The 20400-nt window shown below is 41.1% G+C and overlaps 1 protein-coding gene across 9 annotated transcripts in view; it reads right to left on the minus strand.

Annotated features, from left to right (window-relative positions):
• The window catches only part of Il1rap (interleukin 1 receptor accessory protein), a 136534-nt gene that overhangs the window by 88436 nt on the left and 27698 nt on the right, over positions 1-20400 (minus strand). For 7 of the 9 annotated variants that reach the window (XR_010055935.1, XR_010055934.1, XR_010055936.1 and 4 more), the window contains 1 exon segment: positions 6005-6069. Coding sequence is in view for 5 of the 9 variants with exons in the window: in XM_063270311.1 (XP_063126381.1) it covers positions 6005-6068 (64 nt within the window). In the remaining 4 variants the exon portion in view is untranslated. 9 annotated transcript variants of the gene reach the window in all.

A 20400-nucleotide genomic window follows, 5' to 3' on the forward strand; every position in this document is an offset into this window, starting at 1 on the left:
CCTCCAAGAGATAGAATTCCAGGTGTAATCCACCATGCTCAGTCTACAAGGCACAGAACATCAAATTCAGACCTTAGTGCTTGCTAAGGAAGCACTCTCCTCATTGAACTGCACCTCCAGCCTTGTGATCATGGCTTCTAAATGCCTTCACATTAGCCTTTTGGTTGGTTTACCCTATAATGCTCCTGTTATGAAGTCTTCCCCATTATAACCATGAATACACAAAGTTATGGATGTCCACACAAGTCCTTCAACTTTCTGTCATGGAAAAAGGACAGCCCAGACCTCATCATTTCCTCAGAAGGTAATGACTGGCAATAGCTACTGGGGAAGAGCTCCTCATTTTCACTAATGGGATAGGTTAGGGTTAGATGGAAAGAAAGGGAAATGAAAGGATATAGCAGAGAGTAATAGAGTATGATTACAATGATAATATACCATTAATATGTATGAAAGTGTAGAAGGCTAAAGAACAAAATCTTTTAAAGTCTTTCCTGGTGCCTCCTAAAAAGGTTGAGAGCTTCTCTGGGTCCTGGTGACACCCTGTCTAGTGCTTAGGCTTTTTATTAATTAGCCCTAAGGGAAGAATCACCCCATTTCAACATGGGATTACACCATATAAAAATGGTCAAACCCATGATCTTCACACTTAAAGTCATTAATTATTATTAAAGGTAATTAATTAAATAGAAGGTCTATGTCCTACATATGTCCCTGATATATGGTATTCTTTAAAATAAGAATGTGTGTGGAGGAGATGGTTCACCACGTAGAGGCAGTGACATGGGGACCTGTCACCTTGTGTTTCTTCCTCAGATCCTAGGAGATAATCGATTCATAGAGTTGACTATTGATCTTCATACACCTACCCTGTGACACATGTGTACCTACAAACACATACACACACACACACACACACACATGCACACAACACATATACACACACAAACACACACAAATAACATACATTCACACATGTAGACGTGCCTGAACACTCACAGTCACATGAACACACATACATAAAGATATGCATACTCATGCACACACAGAGGCACTTAAACACGCACTCCCACATGCATAACACATGCATGTGCATGCACACCCACACCCAAACACACACCCACACAGAAAGAGAGAGAAATAGAAAGAGAGAATAATAATAAATCAAAGAAAAAGGACAATTTGGATGTGATCTACATCTGCTTTAGTTATTTGATTGGTTTAGTTTTTTGGTTTTTTTTTCTAATTGTATTTATTTTATCTGTCGGTATGATTATTTTGCCTGAAGGTATGCCTCTGAAACACATGTGTGCAGAGTGTCTGCACAGACCAGAGAGGGAGGTCAGAGTCCTTAGAATTAGAGTTACAGATTGTTGTGAGCTGCCGTGTCAGTGTTGAGAATCAGATCCTCTGGAGTAGGAGTCAGCGATCTAGCGCACCCAGCCATCCCTCCACCCCTGACTCATTTGTTTTAAAAGTAAAAAGGAACACGGGGACAAGACATGATGTGTTAGCAGTGTCAAACGACTCACAGAAGAGAACTCTCAGAACCTGAACCAGTGGCTCAGCTGCTGGGAAAGCACAGAGGTTTCACTTATTTATTTCATCTTGAACAATTCATACCCTATAAATCAACAGACTTCTTCAACCCTCCGTAAATTTCAATAAAGCTTAATAAAGGGACTGTGACTTTCATTAGCAGAACGATGTTCTAGGACGACAATGCAGTATAGAGAAGAGGGTCGAGGGCTAGGGAGATGGCGTGGTGGATGTGGTAGAGCGTGGTCAGAGCACTTGCTAAGAAATATGATCACTGAGCTCAAATGTCTAGCACCAACAGGAAGAACCAGGCACGCCTCGGCTACCTGCAAAGCTGGTGCTTGAAGGTGGAGACAGGCAGCTCTCCAGGCTACATATTACGGCTCAGCCAACCTCTAAGTCCTTTATTTCCTGAACTGCAAGAACTCCCTCCTCCTAGGACATGTGTGCAGAATCTAACCCAATGCATGGCCCTTATTTATCCATGTTGACTTTGAAACAACAACCAAAAAGTACATCCGTAGATCTTTTGTGTGACCACACATTTTGGGGAGATAGAAGATGAACTGGCTATTTCTTTAAATAAGATCTACAGAGAAAGCCAATTTTTGATATGGAAAATTTCTCAAGTGCATCCTCCTGGACACTCATTTCACTGCCTCTTCAACTTGGAGCAAAGGGGGCCAACCCAATAGATTTCCCTACTCGGAGGTCGCTGTAGTAGTCCCGTTTTCTAACAGGTAGCCAAGGGGAAAAGGACCAAAGAGGCGTGGTGAGCTGAGCTGACACTTTCCCTGTTAATTTCTGCAAGCAGGAACTCCGGTCAGACAGTGGTGGGATTGCTGAGAAGTCTAACAAGCAAAAGGGGGAGCAGCGAGGTTTGAAATGAGAAACAGTGACTTTCCATCTGAAGAAAATGGTCTTGAGGGAATGGTAAAGACGTCACCACTTAAGTAGACAGCACAGAAACCTGAGCCGGCGGTTCTTCCAGAGTGAGTTAGTGACTTCCCCCCAGTGGTGTCCCATTGCTCTTTGAATCACAACCTTCTCTCTCCACCATTGGCATTCTTGGTGGAGCCCAGGGGATCCATATTTAATAAAAATAACAGGAGTCTTTGGAAGAGAAGGATGAGTGGAGACTTCAGTTATGCTGAACACTAGCTGTGTGGATTTAATTCACTGAGCCACAAGGGATGGGTCCAGTGAAAAAGACAGAGCTACAATAGTCATGATCTGAGTAGTGCAAAAACCATTTAAAGAAAAGATTCCACGACTTCTAAAAGAGACATATTTAGTTCTGCTGCCACTAACATAACTATCCAAGCTTTAATTCCTTAATGGTAAGTAATACTTGTTATTATGTTGTTGTGTTTTCTTTAAATTATTTGTGATGAAATGTTTCTTTCTCAGTGTTTAAAGGTATGAGGAAAGCAGTTTTCCAACCAGAACACCACACTCTGACGTCAGAATTCTGTGCCTTAAAGTCCAGACCAAATCCCTGGCTTCTGGTCCTGTGAATATAGAGTATGACAGGGCGCTCAGGGTATTTCTGCTGTTCCTTATGTCAGTGTATGCTTTTAGTAAGAGAGAAAGCTGAACCACAGAGAGCCTCACGGAAGACCAACTAGTGTGCCTACGTCTCCATCCCTGTCAAAAGGGATACCTTCCTGTAGAGAGGTTGACAGATCCTTCAAGATTGCAATGATCCCTTTTATCCCCAGAGCCAGTTGCCCCTTTCATTTTTTTTGTCAACAACGCTCCCTTTTTGTTCCCCTCCCTCCAATGAGGAAGTACAGCAGAGACACAGACACAATACACCTCTTCATAAGGAAGGCATGAGTGTATGCCAGATGGGCAGAGGGGATTACAACATGTTTCCTCTCCCATAGTGACTCAATGGGGCTGGTATGAGAACTCGTCTTATTCAAGAAGGCAGCTTCCCCTGACAGAATTATGAGTCACAGTTCCTGGGAAGAAAGTACACGTACCAACAACATTTGGGGGAAGGGGATCCTTGGGAGAATACAGTGAAGGTCATTCAGAAAGGCAGCGCTCCCAGGACCATTGGGTGAGCAACAGACCTCCCAAACTTTGGGAAGCCTTGATCTCTCAGCAGCAGGAGCATGGACATTTCTCACTTTAACTTCCAGGCATGGCTTTTCTCATGCTAATGAGAATTACTAGTGTGAATTTAAACCTTAGAGGCACAAACTGGTCCAGTTTGAGTAAAGGTGCCTCTGATGGGATATTTACCCATCCGTTTATCATGTATGCACTGAACACTTACTATATCTCTATGTGTTAATCATCGTTCCATGTGTTTGGGAAAACAGAAAGAAAAATAAATAAAGCTGTGTCCTTAAGTTTAGAGAGAGGTAAAGAAGAGGAGGCAAGGACAGAAGAGAGGTTGGAAAGAAAAAAAAGACAGGGAGAAGAGGATAAGGAGGACGGGTGGAAGGACAAATGACAGAGAAGAAGTACAATAAAGAGTTAATGGAATGTTTGCAGATAATGGGAGATGCTAAAGCAATGCAAGGGAGTAGAAGGGGTGACTGGCAGGGTTATTGTAACTAAAATGGCCAAGGAAAGCCTCTGTAAGAAAATAACATTCAATTAGTAATAAGTCAAGTGAAAATAAATTATAGTCCAGGGTTATCATCAGCATATTTAAGAATCAGTACAGCAAGTCCCTTCCAATCAAATGAGACAGATAGCGAATAGATGCTGGTATATTAATGTGGCCCAGCTGTATGCTAGTACATCCCAGTTGGATAGAAGGCCTGGTTAGAACACAGCCTTTCCTCTGTGAAGTCCCAAAGGGCCAGCAAGTTTAGATATTATCTGTACTTTCAGCTCTGCTCTGTCCTAGTTACACCCTGTCTTTAGAGTTATTTTTGGTTTCTAATACAATGCTCTAAGTGGCATAGAAAACTGAAATGCACCCAGCAAAGATGATCAGGATGGCAGGAGGGCTGAAATTCATGCCAAGTGAAGAAGAGTTGAAGGTACGGATTGCAGAACACTGGGGTCACAGTTACATAATGCTGACTTAACACTTCCAAAGGGTTCTCACAGAGAATAGGCATTAAAGCAGTGATCGTCAAAGCACAGCCCATGGTTCTCACAGAAGTTATACATAGGGATCCTTATTAAAATTAGGATCCCTGGAGTCCCTGAATAAAAATTAAAGAACCAGCACTTTACGTATTTTCTTTTTCAATCATGAAGCTAAATCAAAGAAATATATGGAAATGACAGAGAATAATTTCAGTCCCATGAGCAAGAATTTTTATAAAAATTTGATGAGTCAAAAAATATAACAGCCTGCAAATAGATGCTCGCTAGATAGAACAAACATGGGTGACACTGAGAAGCAATTTAGAGAAGAGAGGAATACAGCCAACCTTTCTAGCCTCTGCTTACATGTGATCCACCATTATGGTGACTAAGTTTGGTTATTAAACTCAATAAATATCTTGGATAGCTTCTCATACAAAGCTATGCTCAAAGAAAGAGCATACCAACAAAGCCTTTGTTGCCTATATACATGGAGTTTGATCAAAATTTATCATTTTTGGTTTTTTGTTTGATCGTTTCATCAGCACCCCAGTGAACTACTAACAAACGAATCTTCTCCGGAGCTGGTCAAAGTTGCCGAAACAGTTGGACTATCTCCCTGCCGTTCCCTCCAGAGGACTTAGATGAGATGTGAATACAGAGAATTAGCCTTATGGGCATGAATTTGAAGAGATCTCCCTGTGCTTATATGCATCAAAACCCTTCCTAAACCAGATATAGATGTCTCCTGAGAGTCACAGCCAGAGCATGTCAAATACAGAGGCGAATGCTAACAGCAAACCACTGAACTGAGAACAGGACCACGGATAGAGGAATTAGAGAAAGGACTGAAAGAGCTGAAGTGGCTTGCAACCCCATAAGAACAACAATGCCAATGAACCAGAGCTTTCAGAGACTAAACCACTACTCAAAGACTATATATACAAGAACTGACCCAGGGCTCCAACTGCATTATGTAGCAGAGGATGGCCTTTTGGGCACCAATGGAAGGAGAAGCCCTTGGTCCTGTCAAGGTTGTATTTCCAGTGTAGGGGAATGTTTGGAAGGGGGGGAGGACAAGAAGTGTGGGTGGATGGGGAGGGGACCACCCTTATAGAAGAAGGGGATGGGGAGGGCATTGGGGGCTTACATCCAGGAAACCGGGAAAGGGAATAACATTTAAAATGTCAATAAAAAATATCCAATAAAAAAAAGGTATTTAAATTAAAAAAAACCCTTCCCAAGTTTTCTAGTCCCTCTCATCCCCAAATTCTATGATTCTTTCAGATATTTGACTCTATGCAGCTACAGAAGACTGTACAACAAAACCAACATTATGGTCTTTTAAATTCACTAGCCATGATCCTATATGTTAACATCAATCATTTATCCAGCACCACATACTCACCGGAAGCGTGACTCTGCAGGATCCCACAGAAGAACAGACTCATCAAACACCAAGGAAGTCCCATCCTGTCAACATTAAAAAAAAAAGTAAGGGAGGGTACTTCTTCCCTGAGAGAGTGTTAATAACAACCGCTGGGAGTGTGTGCTACAGGCTAAGAATCATTCCAAGGGTTTCGAATATTCCCAAGCACCTTTGTCAGGGTCAACAACCAACTTGACATCTTTTGCTGTTCATCGTCGTTTGCTTTTAAATCCCCAAATCACAGATCGATAAGCTCAAACAAGGTTAAATAACGCAACTGAGATCCCTTGACTAGAAAGTGGTCTGGCCATCATTCAATTCTAGCTGTGAGGCTGCAGAACCCTGCTAATCACTGAACTATAACTACTACATTAAAAAAATATGTTCATCTGGATTTTGCGACCTGGAGTACAGCTTCTGGCAGATGAATATGACCCTTTTACCCTTCTGTAAGTTCCCTTGTCTAGTCTCAGTGGGGAATACGTTATGATTCAGGTACTGTTCCACATCGGTGATGAACTGAAGGTCTAGAGATCCTGGATTCAGACCTGGTTGGCTGTCAACCACACAAAACTGATATCATCAGTACGTATGGAAAGCTCCCACCCTGTTGCTCTTCCTTATCCTGTGCAAAGACAAATGACAAGGCAGGAATATCCATGAATTTCAACATTCGAATGAGAGCCAGAGGAAACTACCTACTAGCAAGGGCCCTGCTTCTGTACTTGGTTGTGTGGTCTTTGATGCAGGAGATTGAACAGCTCGGTGATGTATATCTTTTACGATGCTTCTGGACCTTCCTGGTCAATGATAAAATGTCTGCAGGGTTATAAATACAGATATATGGAATGACTCAGACATTCCTGGCTCATGACTGCCTTCTCATTGATGAAGGCATTCATACAGACGTGCTTAGAGACATCTGGCAGCTTGTCCACATGGTACTTTTAGAAATCGACATAAATGGAAGTTTTTTAAAAAAAAAAAAAAAAACCATCAAGCACAGGAACTCACATACCTAAGATGGCCAAAATAAATACTTGACAGATTGACACAAAACATCAAAATGGGCCACTTATAAGAGTACTACATGGAAATAAATTGTATAAATTGGTATTACCCAAACAGTTTCACCTGTATTGTATATCCTCACCCAAAAGGCAACTTTCGGGTTGGGGATTTAGCTCAGTGGTAGAGTGCTTGCCTAGCAAGCGCAAGGCCCTGGGTTCGGTCCTCAGCTCCAAAAGAAAAAAAAATGCAACTTTCTACACCTACCAATTACCTTAATAACAGACAACCAAAAACCTCTAATCCTGTCCTTAGGTTATTGTATAAAAGTCACAGAGGTATCACATGAAAATATTTTGTTTCAAATATCAAATGTCCTTTCCCTAGCCAACTGCATTCTAATCCTCAGACCATTATCTTAAGGAAATTTAGTTGTATCCATCCATCTATCATTCATTCACTCATTCATTAAAAACACATTGAGAACTGAAGAGGTCCCCTGTTGGTGTATGTACCACATCCATGACATATGCAATACCCAGGTCTTGAGCCCCAGTACCGTCTTCTTTCCCAAAGTATTTCACATTTTTATTAATAAGTCACTTTCATCTAACTGCAGTGGATTCAAGCAAGCATAATGCAAGGCCTTTGATGAATACTTCTCTGAAGTCAGTAAACCCATGAAGACTACATCAATGTCTTCAACTATGCATAAAATAGACACAGGCAGACACAGACTAGAAACAGGAATGATCGGACAGAAGATATAGTAGTAAGAAGAGTCTTGCGGAAACTTAAAATATGTACCAAAAGAAGAGGCTGGAGTCCAAAGTAAAATGTAGTAAACAAAGGCAACGAATCAATAGAAGTCAAGATGAGCAAAGAGAGAGTCCTCCCTCCAAAGCTGACTCTGGAAAGCTGAAACACAGGCTTCCACGCTGAGCGAGAACGCGTTGGTTATTGGGAATTGAAGCAGAAGGGGCGTATGGAGAAACAGGGGTCTTGGAGATTCAAAGACAAAGAAAATAAGAGACATAAAATAGTATAATAATTGTCTAATGATACTTCTGTTCGGCTCTCGTAAACGGTGTTAGAAAGAGAACTGTGCATGACTCTCTTGGAAAGCAGAAAGGCCCTGAAAGAGAAGATGCCTGTGCCAAGGAAAGCAAGCCAAAGTCATGTGACTTGACTCAAAAGCAGACTAGATAACTGACGTTTTCTGTGTGGAGAACTGATACAGGGACATGGGAGTCCTTAGGACTTAGGGAAGTCACTCAGCCAGGCACATAATGGAAGGGAACAGCCACTAAAGTCTGTCTGGGAGTCATTTTGGATCCTGAAATTGTTGTCACAGTCACTGCTCTCCCGCTAGACTTTTGTCATTGACACACTTGCTCAGCATGCCACCTGTGTCCTCACTCAAGTCATTAATAAAAGTAATTAATAAGACTGCATCAATCCTTGTCAGCAAGAGCAATAAGATTTTGCACTGCAGATTCAGAGCGCAGCAGTTTCAGCCCTACTAACGCATTCTGGTTCTACTAAAGTATTCTGACCTTCTTCAATGCTTTCTACTATTAACACACAGAGAAGGGGGTAGGGAAGCTCATACACAGACCCGTACACACATACCTCATTGGATTTTACCAATTACCTGTTTATAAGTTGCTGAGTTCCTAGTGCAACACGTAGAAGACATTGTAATTAGTGTGATTGAGGACCTTAATTGATATTCCCAAGAGTTACTGGCTTATGCAGCATGGAGCAGAGTCAGGTCACCAAGGGAGAGCTAATCCAAAGATAACCTTTGCTCAAACACAAATCCAGGGTCAACCTTGCCCTGCGATGAATAAAACATCAAGCCGACAAAACCGAAATTGGATTGTGCGGCATGTTCTGACAGACTAAAGGTATCAAGGTTAGCGGGAGATGGCTGGCTCGCCTGAACCCTCTTAAAAGATCATGGTTCACTTAATACTGACTTGCATTCATTCAGCCTTGGAATTTTTGTCACTGCAAAAGAGGAATACACTTTCAATCCTTGGTTCTTGGAGTGAGAGAATATTGAGTCAGAGACAGAAAAACTGGCTCGCAGTATCTGAATTTTGCCTAGCTTCATGTAACTGTGATGGCATCTAGTGGGTCCTGTTCTAGCCTCAGATTATAGAGGCCTACATATGCGCCCAGCCAGCCTTTCCTGTTACCCATTCTATTTCTTATCATATCCCCTTTTGGATCAGTACTTCTCAGATATTCAATGCCACTGTTTCTTAATAGACCTACCATCTTGGGTGCATGGATCATTTAGCAAGGAGTTTCAAATGCATGCTTAATTCTTCATAGGCATACAAATGTTAGTAAGGCTTCGCTTTCTCCTCCCCACACATATACCTACCTCTATATCCATATTCTTGAGTCTTGATAAGCTTCTGGATGGCCTAGGCTCTGAGTTAGTTGTTAGGAGTTCCTTCCCTGGTCCAGCATTCTAGGCTCAATGCCTCGAGGCCTCTTGCTCAGTGTTTCTTTTGCACACTAGAATATCTGTGAGCCACGGCATAATGGTTATCTGTTTACTGACTCTGTGTATTTCTCTATGCTTGAAGAACAGTCAGTCCTCTGACTCACCAGGATGGCTAGACTCAGATCTTAAATCATTGTCAGTTTTTCTTTCCAGGAATTGTACTATGGTTCCTATAAGGTCATCCTACAAGTTGGATAAGTCTCCCATGGCCAAGAGTCTGAATGTACTTGCTTTGTTTCTGTTCTTTGGGATGATCTAACCATAGAAAACTAGGCCTCTAGCAGAGCACAAGCCTTAGATGACCAAACCTGTATCAGGTCAATAATGCTACCAAATGGCTCCCCTGAGTCCTCAGCTATTTTAAGTCCACATTGGGTTTTTCCTTCCTATTCTCTAGATTGCAGATGAACTGGAATATGTTTTCCATTAACACACACTTAGGAGATGATAAGCAAACTTTTACCTCATTTTAGAAAAAGGAAAATGACAGGGATTTTTTTCATTAATTAATTTATGTATTCACTTTACATTCCTATATACATCTCCCCTCTCTTCCCAGTGGCCCCTCACACAGCTTCTCCCCCACTCACCTCTTAGAAGGGGAACCCCCCTTATGTTTATCAAGAAGTGGGGATTCTTTTCATCCACCTGGTACTGCCTCACAATTCTCCCATAAGAGGATCTCTGTGAGAAAATTTCATGAGCCAATATTTAGCAATAAGTGAACTTTTAAGCAAGACGACATAAAAGGCAGTAATTACAGGCAATAAGAAAGAAGTGTGCTCTGGCCTGTCCTTCCTAGCAATGAAGCTAAAAGCAGGTGCATAGCAGACAGCAGCCTTCTGAGGACTCTAAATGCAAACAACTGAGTAACCTATTTAAGCACTCAGGTCATATCACTTGACAGGAATCAAACCATAGCCTCTTCAAAGGAAATGAGAGGACAATCTGTAAACATAAGGTTCAATCAGATATAAAATCAGGGAAGTAAAGGGAGGGGTATAGTTTTCAATAACCAATGGATCAAGAGAAATAGCTCTGAGAGAGAAGAAATTAGACTAAAATGTCACACTAATGATGTGCTCCTTGGAAAACTGTTGTATTAAAGACATTATGCTCAAAAAAAAGTTATAAGGTGAGTAGTTTAATATTTCACTTTAGATCCTAGGAATGACAAGATGAATAAACCAAGTGAGCAAAATAAAAATTAAAAGAACAAGTAGAGGTCAAAGAATTTTAAAATGGGTAAAATTGGGGGAGGGGGCACATCAAATGGGTTCTCTGAAAAGCCTGGTGATTCTGACAGATCTCGAACCAGGTGAAACAAACAGAGGAAGCTAATATAAAATGTAGGAATAAGCAAAAAAAAAATACAGCTACTGATCACAGAGACATTGAATGTATGTGCTGATGCTATACATACCAGCATGTAAGTTCTGTGACGTAGATGGAACAGGGCAATAATCAAAAGGTACAAACTTAGAGTATTAGGCTAAAATGAAAGACAGTCTTAATCATCCTTCAAATACTGAGGATGGGGAGAAGGCTTTCATTTCTAGAGCAGTGAGGAGAGAGAGAGCGCAGCCTTGACAGTACTGAGATGTCAATCTTCCAAGAACACAGAGAAGCGAGTCCACTGCTCTGTCCCTGTCCTTCTGGCTCACAGACAACCATGCGATGACACACTGGTGTCAGTAGTTACTGCTTTGTTTATCTGTTTGAGTCCAGGGCCTGTTCTTACATTTCAATAATTATTGAAGACCCTATTTTGTTCATATTCAATCCCAAGTCTCCCCCAAACTCGTCCCCAGTGATTTACACTACAATTTTATGTCCTTTTCTGTTCTGTCCTATTTTTAAAAATAAAGAATCTAGTCTATGTTCCCCATATGCTCCTGGGTGCGAGACCATCCACTGCGCCTGGATCATGGTCAATCTACCATGATCAAGGATTAAGGAAAAATGACAGAGCTCATGAATTCCTCCCGTCCCCATGCTGGAATGTTAGCTGGTTTGGTCCTACGTAGACATCCACAGCTCCCATGTGTGAGTTCATGAATATAGCAGCCCTGTCCCATTCATAAGATACTACTTCAGCCTGTCCTCCTCTACCTGTTTATAATATTTCTGATCCTCCTCCATGGCAGTTCCTGAGACCTGTGGATGAGGATGTTGCATTTGTGCCTGAATACGCCACTATCATTCTCTTCGCTCACACTAGATGTGAGATTTTGTGTTAACCACTTTGCACTGCACAAATAAACCCCTTAAATGAGAGGCGAGAGTCTTCTTATGTAGCCCAACCTTGTTTTAAATTCTTGGTCCCCCTGGGTCTGCTTTCAGAATGCTGGAATTGTGGTTGTGTACCAGGCCTTGTGGGTGTCTTGTAAATGGATATTTTGGTTATTTGTCCCATTAGTGAGAATGGGACAGATATAATCGGTATACCTTAAAAAGACTCAGCACTGGGAAGACATTGGTTTTCCCCAAATTACCTGACAGGTTTAGTTGCTTTCAACCAAAATGTCACAGGGATAGCTTTAGATCTAGATAAATGAGGTAAGATTTATGTGAAAGAAAGGAGGAGGATCCCACTATTCGAAGCAATTTAAAAAATACTAATAAATGTGAAGGCACCACACAGTAAGCAAAATACTCTTGAAATATTAAGTCTGTGAATAAAAAAAGATAACTTTACCAAAACAAAAATGCAGAAGGCAAACTAACATATTGAAGGGTGTTCAAGACCATGGCTCATTTGGGGAATAAACTAAGATCGCAACTACACCTTATCAAAATAGCTAATATAATAAAAAAATTTGAAAATATCTATAGCTTAAAAAGATAGAAAGTAGCTGGAAGTGCTGGGTTCAATAACATGTGGAATCCAGACTGCAGCACATAGTAGAAGGTCCTTGTAAAGGTAAATAATAGTCCTGCTATGTGACTACACACAGTCTGGCACTCAGGTCTTTCCCCATAAGAAATAAATACCACACACACACACACACAGACACACACACACACACACACGCATGCATGCACACACATGCACACATGTATGTGAAATGTATGTTTCACTATCATCAATAAGCTTTGGAGCACACAAAAATAAAAAGAAAGAAAGGAAGGAAGGAAGGCAGGAAGGCAGGCAGGCAGAAAGAAGGAAAGAAAGAAAGAAAGAAAGAAAGAAAGAAAGAAAGAAAGAAAGAAAGAAAGAAAGAAAGGATTTAGCAAGCCTAAACAATGAGCATTATCCAGTGAATCCAGTGTATGTTTATAAGTTACTTGGGTGAACTTCAAAGGAATTCTATTAGATGAAAGAAGCCATTCTGAATGGGCTACACACTGAATGATTCCATTTATCTAAGATTCTCAGAAAGACGGAAATGGTGTGACAAGCAACAGACCTTGAGGGTGGCCTGGTAGAACAGTAAGGAGCTGTATAGTGGTGGTATGAACCACTTGAATAACCTGATTGGGGCGATAGCTCTAGAATCCAGGATACAACCCAAAATTCATTGTCTTTGTTTTGGTCTTGTCACCATGATAAAATAACCCGAGATACAGAAACTAAGGGGGGATGGGTCTACTTGGGCTCTCAGTTCCAGCTTAGCATCCGTCACTGAAGAGAAGTCAAGGCATTAGAAACTTCAAGCTGCTGCCACATTACATCTGCAGTCACAACCAGATAATGTTGGATTCATGCTTAACTTCCCTTCTCCACTCTATACAGTCCAGAATTCTCTGCCCAGAACATAGTTGCATCTACATTTAAGATGAGTCTCCATAGATTGGTTAACTTAATAAATATGATGTCCTGGGCCACAATGACAGCTCAGAGGTCAAAGGTACTTAACAGTTGATGACAGGAACCTGACCACCCGGTTAATCTACACACAGGTGTAGAAGGGGAGGGCTGACTCCTCAAGTTGCCTTCTGACAACCAGACACACACATAAGCCCACACATTCATCATTCATACACAAAATAATTTTTAAAAATACAACCTCTTACAGACATTCTCAGAGGTTATCCATGATCATGGCACTTCTTCAGAGGCCTACCCCCAAGTTTGAAGTTGGTGATGAATGTGATGTGATAACCATCACATCTATAGAACTGTGCTTCAAAGAAGGTCAATTATATATATATATATATATATATATATATATATATATATATATTTTAAGTAACATGATTCTTCTTTAAAAAAAACCTGATGATTCATTATGTCTTCTAGACAGTCTTAATAAAGACTTTTAAAACCTAAATATATTGAATTCTATTTTCAACATTCACTTTCAAAATAACACTCTTGTCATTAAGTACTGAATGTTCCAGAAAAGTCCAGGAGTAGATGTAAAGAGAGAGAGAGATCAAAGAACTGTCCTCAACCTCAAGCTCACCAAGTCAGTGCTGCTAACTGTTACTGATGAAACACCAGAGTCAAGGTGCACACCAGAAAACATTAGCACACTCTTGGACACCAGTGTCCCCGAAGCTTCAAAATGCCGGGAACTTAGAGGATGGATATAATTCACCACCTGCCACCTTCTGAAGCTTGGAATAGAATGTGGACAGGAGGCCTTCACCTTGGGCTTTAATGCTTTGAATAACATGTTTGTTCTGAGAGGTGAGGGAGGACACATCACCCTGAAGGCTCATCTCTGTCATGCAGAGAGTAGAAGTAGGTTTGCATTGAGAGTCAATCTAAGAGGAGTTTAACAAAATGCCAGACCTGAGCTCGAATGTTTGACTGTGTGACCCTGGGCACTCTGAGAAAAGCAGTGAGGCAAACATGGGATAAAAGGTATCCACTTTAGAAGAATGGGGACCTGCTTATTCTCCAGAACTGATTTAAGACTGATATGCTAGAAGTTCCTGGACGCTTTCAAAGCAAAGCTGGGAGTGTCTTACATGCCCTCACTCCAGTGTGCAGACTCTCCAATAACTTAAAACTCATTTTATGGAACTGAGGTTGGCAGATGATAAATACTGCTATTTTACCTCATTTGTTGAGAGATATCCTTGAATAGAGAACTTAGCAATGTCCAAGAAGATAAATAGTTGTCCACATTTACTGGCTAACATTCACCTTGTTCAGTGAGATAACAGAGGCTTAATACTTGTAATTGTGGAGTCATCTAACATGGGCTTATAACTCAAGCTACATAGACTAGGGTTTGTAAAAAACAAAAACGAACCTCAAATAACTAGAGCCTTCCCTACAATAACAGCTGGGGACAATGCTCCATGTCTTATTCTTGAGTAAACCAGGCCCAAATTTGGTGTAGTTTCTCTAAAATATTTCAAAGGAGATGGCTATGGGTCAGATTGAACATAGTGCACATAGAAAAGCCAAGACCATTATGGTATTCTCTACAATAGTATTTGAACTTTGAGAAAATGCTACTAAAAAACAGGGGAAATGCCTTTCTAATTGCAAATATTATGTAAACTCTAAGCACTAGAAATATCTCTTTATTATGAAATAAGCTTGTTTTACTTATGTTTGAAAGGAGGCTATGGTTTGGCAATCATTTCGATGCACTCAGTATACGTTCTTGAAGAACTAGGCAGAACAGATATGGCCCTATCCTCATGGAAGATGAAATTGTCTGGAAACTTCCTACACTAGCATATCTACCCATGTATGCTGAAAGGGGGAAAAAATCAACCCATTTGGGTAATATGATGCCACCTGAAGTTCAAGAAGGGAATTAGGTGGAATTAGTCCCATCACAGGCACAGAACAGCCATGTCACCTTAGGACTGGCATCCAATCACTTCCTGGTTAGGAAATTAATGACTTTTTCCAACATAGAAAGCTTCTCTGCCATCTGAGGGTTTTCTGCTACTTAAATTTCATGTCAAGACATAACCACCAATAACCCCTCTAATTCAAGGGAATGGCATACAGAACACGATCCTGCCTGTGGAACGCTCCAAAGAGAGGCACTTCTTGACAAACCATTGTAAAAGGCCAAAGCAGCAAAGCTTCGCCACATTTTCATTGATTTGTGCTTAAAACACGGCACATTCTTCCTTCTCAGTCCCCAGCATCATATTCTTCTAAAATCATGGAGTTATTTATTGAGCCCAATTCCATAAACTTTACTGAGATGAAAACAGAGATGTATAATGTTGCTTATTAACATGACAAGGTCTAGCTTCACCCAGGAGATAAGCCTCTTGGCATGTTTGTACCAGGGTTTTGAGACTGGATTTTTGTGGGAAGAACTAACCTAAATGTGATTAATACTATTCTTAACCCAGAGGCCTGGACCCTGAACAGAATAAAAAGGAGAAGCAAGCAGAGTATCTACACTTATATACCTCTGTTTTCCTGATTAGAGATTCAATGTTTGCCAACCACCTCAGGCTTCCCCCATGAAGACAGACAATGTCCCGAATCTGTGAGGCAAATTAATCCTTCCCTTCCTTAGATTGTGTTTCTCTATATTCTGTCACAGCAGTGAGAAATAAGAATTATACTCTTGCTATAATCAGGAACCTCACAGCTTGCCAACCAAGAGACATATACGAAATGGAAACAAAAGAAAACAGAAACAAAAATAACAAGAAAGTCAATGTTCAAGGTCATTACAAATGCCACCAAAGTCATACTAGAATCTAGCAGACATTCTTAGTAAATGCCCTGACTGTCAAGCAGAACTTTTAAAAAATGTGTTTCAAGAGTAATGTACCACAACTCTCATGAAGATTCACCATTTCTAATGGCATTTTAATGTCTTGAGACAATCTGTTAAGTAAATATCATTGTTAGCTTTGTTTAACAAAATATTAACTGAACTTATTTGCCCATGAACTTCTTCATATGCAAAATGGCTTTCTGGGTCTCAGTAAAAATACAGACACAGCCGATAAAAGTTCTAACTAGGGAAGGAAGAGAGACACCAAGCCATACTTTACAGATCAATGCTAGGTTCCTAAGACACAGCTGTCTTCCCCACTTGAGACTGAAATGAAATAAATCTATCCCCAGACATGTTCGTGCCTCGCCAGTCCTTTCGAGCCTTTCTCTCTTCATTTTACAGAAGTAAACTGGCCTCTTTCTAAAATCTCAGCGTATGTGTTCGCACTTCCCGAAGCACTTTAAGGTAGCTCTGCTCTGGTTCAATTTGCTCAGGTTTTTATCTTTCAACGTGGGAATTCGAGTTTGCATTCATAACATGCAATCCAATGCTGTTACACAATGAAAATACATACACTGTGTGTGTGTGTGTGTGTGTGTGTGTGTCTAAGAGAGTGTCTGTGTGTTTGTGTGAGAGTGTGTGTATCTCTGTGTATAAGAGTGTGTCTATGTGTGGTTTTGTGAGTCTGTGTGTGTGTGTGTGTATCAGAGAGAGAGAGAGAGAGAGAGAGAGAGAGAGAGAGAGAGAGAGTCTAAATAATAGAGAGACATTTTCCAGGACAACCAAATTCTGCTTTAATTTGTCATTGGTCACTTTTACCTGTGTGGCCTTGGCTGTGTATGGAAGAACTACAGACCCTGGCATCCTTATCAGTAACAGTACAGCAGGCTTTATTTTGAAGGCTACTATAGGATTATGTTAGAGAATCTTCATGAAATGGTCTCTTAAATGGTGAGAGGTAATAAAAATGTAAGGTGTCAGTACTCTATTTTGTACACTTTTCCACAGGTGCCACCTGAGGTGTGAACCTCCTAGAGAATTCTAAGGCTTGTCACAGTCTCCTTGGAAATGAACGTGCCCATAGCAAAGGGACTTGAATGGGTCTCCGAAGTGCTCCTTTCACATAGTACTCCCCTACAGTGTCCCCCAAATTCTATCCAAACAATGACTAGTTTACTAGAGACAATTCATCAGACTACAGTCTCACCTGCCCTCTTGTCCATTCCCCAGGGCCCTAGACAAGCCTCCTTTATTCTGTGAAACCTTGAAACACCAACGGCTCCCCCATTCTCAATTACAAGAGAAAAAAATGGAGACTCCTGAGTCCCCAGTACAGACTGCCCTTACTTACTCCGCGACGTTGGCCAGGAATTTTATTGTTTAAGTGTCTCGGCTTTCACAAATAGCTTTATTAGAAAGAGTTAGAGTCAAGAGTTAAGACAGAACCTTCAGGGAGGACTTAGCATATTCTAGGTTGAGGTGGTGCCAACTAGGGAGGCACAGAGCCATCTATGCTCACATCGTCAGATGATTGGAAAAAACAGTCTGCTCAGCATCCTCCCCATCCCTATCCCCAATCTTGTCTCTGAAATGCAAAAGTAATATTCCTTGTCTTGATGGAAACTTATATCAGGCAATTTTAAAGGGGGTGGCAATAGCAAGACTTAAAGAAGATACCCTCTCTGCGTGTCTAAAGTGTTAAAGAAAATCTGCCTAGGAACTAACACTGAGGAAGTCTGTGTCTCCGTTGAGAAAATTCTATGGCTCCTTTCACGAGGTTTTGGACACCAGGACCATCCTGACAGATGGCAATGTACACCCACCAGTCCCAGAGTCTGGGCTGTGACCTCAGTCCACCAGATCACACTGAAAGGAAGGGGAGGGGCTTCTCAGCCACATTTCACTCCTTAAGCATTGGATATCTGGTGAGCTTATTGCAAATAAAGTACTGCCGTGCGATCTACCTTATACACTCATGAAAATAAGCTGGCATTGTACAGGGTTCTCACCTAACTGCCTAGAAACCGCTAAAACTTTAAGTGACTCTAATTTCTGAAGAAATATCATAACTTCACCATACAGCTACTTGCACAAACTTCCCTGGCCTCCCTCACAGAATGGTATCCAACTAGTGTTTAACGTGGGGTTTTAAATAACTTTGACAAGCAAATTGAGCAGGAGAGAACATGAACAAGATTGTCATTTTGTGGCTATACCATAATATTGCCGGGGCCTTTTTCCCAGTGCAAAGCTAATTACTGGTGTGAGAGAGCAGGGTGGAGCTCCTGTGCTATGGATGGCAGTGATTTTATTACCTCTCAGGCACCCAGGAGCTAACAGCCTAGCAGAGAATCTCTACCTGAAATATGACTGATTGTAATTGATTAAAATTGACTGTAATTAGTTATAATCAACTGCAAAAATGGGAGATGAAAGTCCATACTTTATGTGTTTATTAATGAGATGATAGCAGTCAACATCTATGTTATACATAAATATATACCGTCCCTAAAAAGACTATTTGCTATCGGTGCTTAGGTGCCACTTAACCATGTTTTCTTATGCTATTAGTAAGCGTGCATTCAGGGCAGGAAACACACTGGCGGGCTGTGAGGGAATCATTACCTGCATTTTAATAGGCTAGGGAGACTGGGGCTTGTTTGTGTGATGATGGAAAGGTGTTTCAACCAGAGGTGAAATAGTTGAAGCTCTACTGGAGATGCAACCTGAAAGCAGGTATCACTCTGAGAGTACAACCTTGCATGAGGAGTAAAGGCACTCCTGACAGTAAGGCAACACAAATCGGGCCACACTTTTTTATCAAGGATCCTGGAAGGCACAGGAAACGTATTGACATGCTAATTCAATGGAACACGTACTCTTTTCAGGCATGCAGATGGGCAGTAGGAATTTTGTTCTGTGTACTCCAAGGATGAGCATCCCTCGGAGCTGCTGATTGTGTCAATGCTTGGTTACTGCCTTCTGCTCTAGGCAGTGCTGTCAGTGTGTATAGGAGCTGACAGGACATTTCTTAAGCCATGGGGCCATAAAAGTAGGTTTGATCGTTTATGATAGGAGTCCACTTCCATGGAAGAAAGAAGTAGTTTTAGAACACTTTGTCTCACACACTTTTCTTCATACAGAAGCACATTTAAATCCCCTCAGGCTTTCCAGAGACTGTCATTTAATATTGAGACTCTTCTATGGAACCAGTGATTTCCCCAAAGTTCCAGTGATGATAAACGAGGAGGCCTGTGCTCACACCCAAACACCTACATGCCAAAGCTTGCGATCCTTCATTCCAAGGAGACGTTCCCTATTTGCTCCTGTAATTACTTTAAAAGTAGGTGTTAAAGACAGGATGTCACAAAAGACACCATTTTTCAACTGGAATTTGAATGTCTACATTTGGCTTAACAAACTATCTTAGCTTCATCATGTCCCAAGGAAAGTCCCACGTTGCCTCTTGCCATTGATTTGCCACTGTCTCCAACAAAAGGACCTGCCTGCCTGCAGAGGCCCTGGGAATTTTAAATAAGAAGTCAATGGGAGATGCTGGTAAGTGGTCTGTAATTGTCTAGGGGCAGAGGAAACCTTGCTGGAATAACAATCATATCGATATGCTGGCTACATGAATGATCCTGCAGTGAATTACAACACAGTACTTACATCCCAAAGCCTAGGGTGGCAGATCTGCATAATTAATCTCACTCTGCAGTAACTCCACAGGGTCATCAGACCTGGCATTCCACAGTCAAAATTAATGTCTTATTATTTCTCTCCTCTTCGGTGTTTCTTGAGATACATGAAAATAATACCACACGTAGGAAAACAGTATCAGCTCTAGCAGCGCCGTTAACACAGATGGATCGATCATTAAAGGTTCGCTGAACTACGTAGGTTAGAAATACTCAATCCAAGCAGAAAGACACGAAACCATAGATAGATAGATAGATAGATAGATAGATAGATAGATAGATAGATAGATAGATGATAGATAGATGATAGATAGATAGGTAGATAATAGATAGATGATAGACAGATGATAGATAGAGAGAGAGAGAGAGAGAGAGAGAGAGAGAGAGAGAGATATTCCTAATGAGTACAGCTACTAAGCTCTGGAAACTTCAATTTTTTACTCTTAAATTGCTCTACGGCCTCTACAGAATGGCTCTTTGGTATGTCAC

This window comes from Rattus norvegicus, chromosome 11, assembly GCF_036323735.1.
Source record: "Rattus norvegicus strain BN/NHsdMcwi chromosome 11, GRCr8, whole genome shotgun sequence".
Lineage (NCBI taxonomy): Eukaryota > Metazoa > Chordata > Mammalia > Rodentia > Muridae > Rattus > Rattus norvegicus.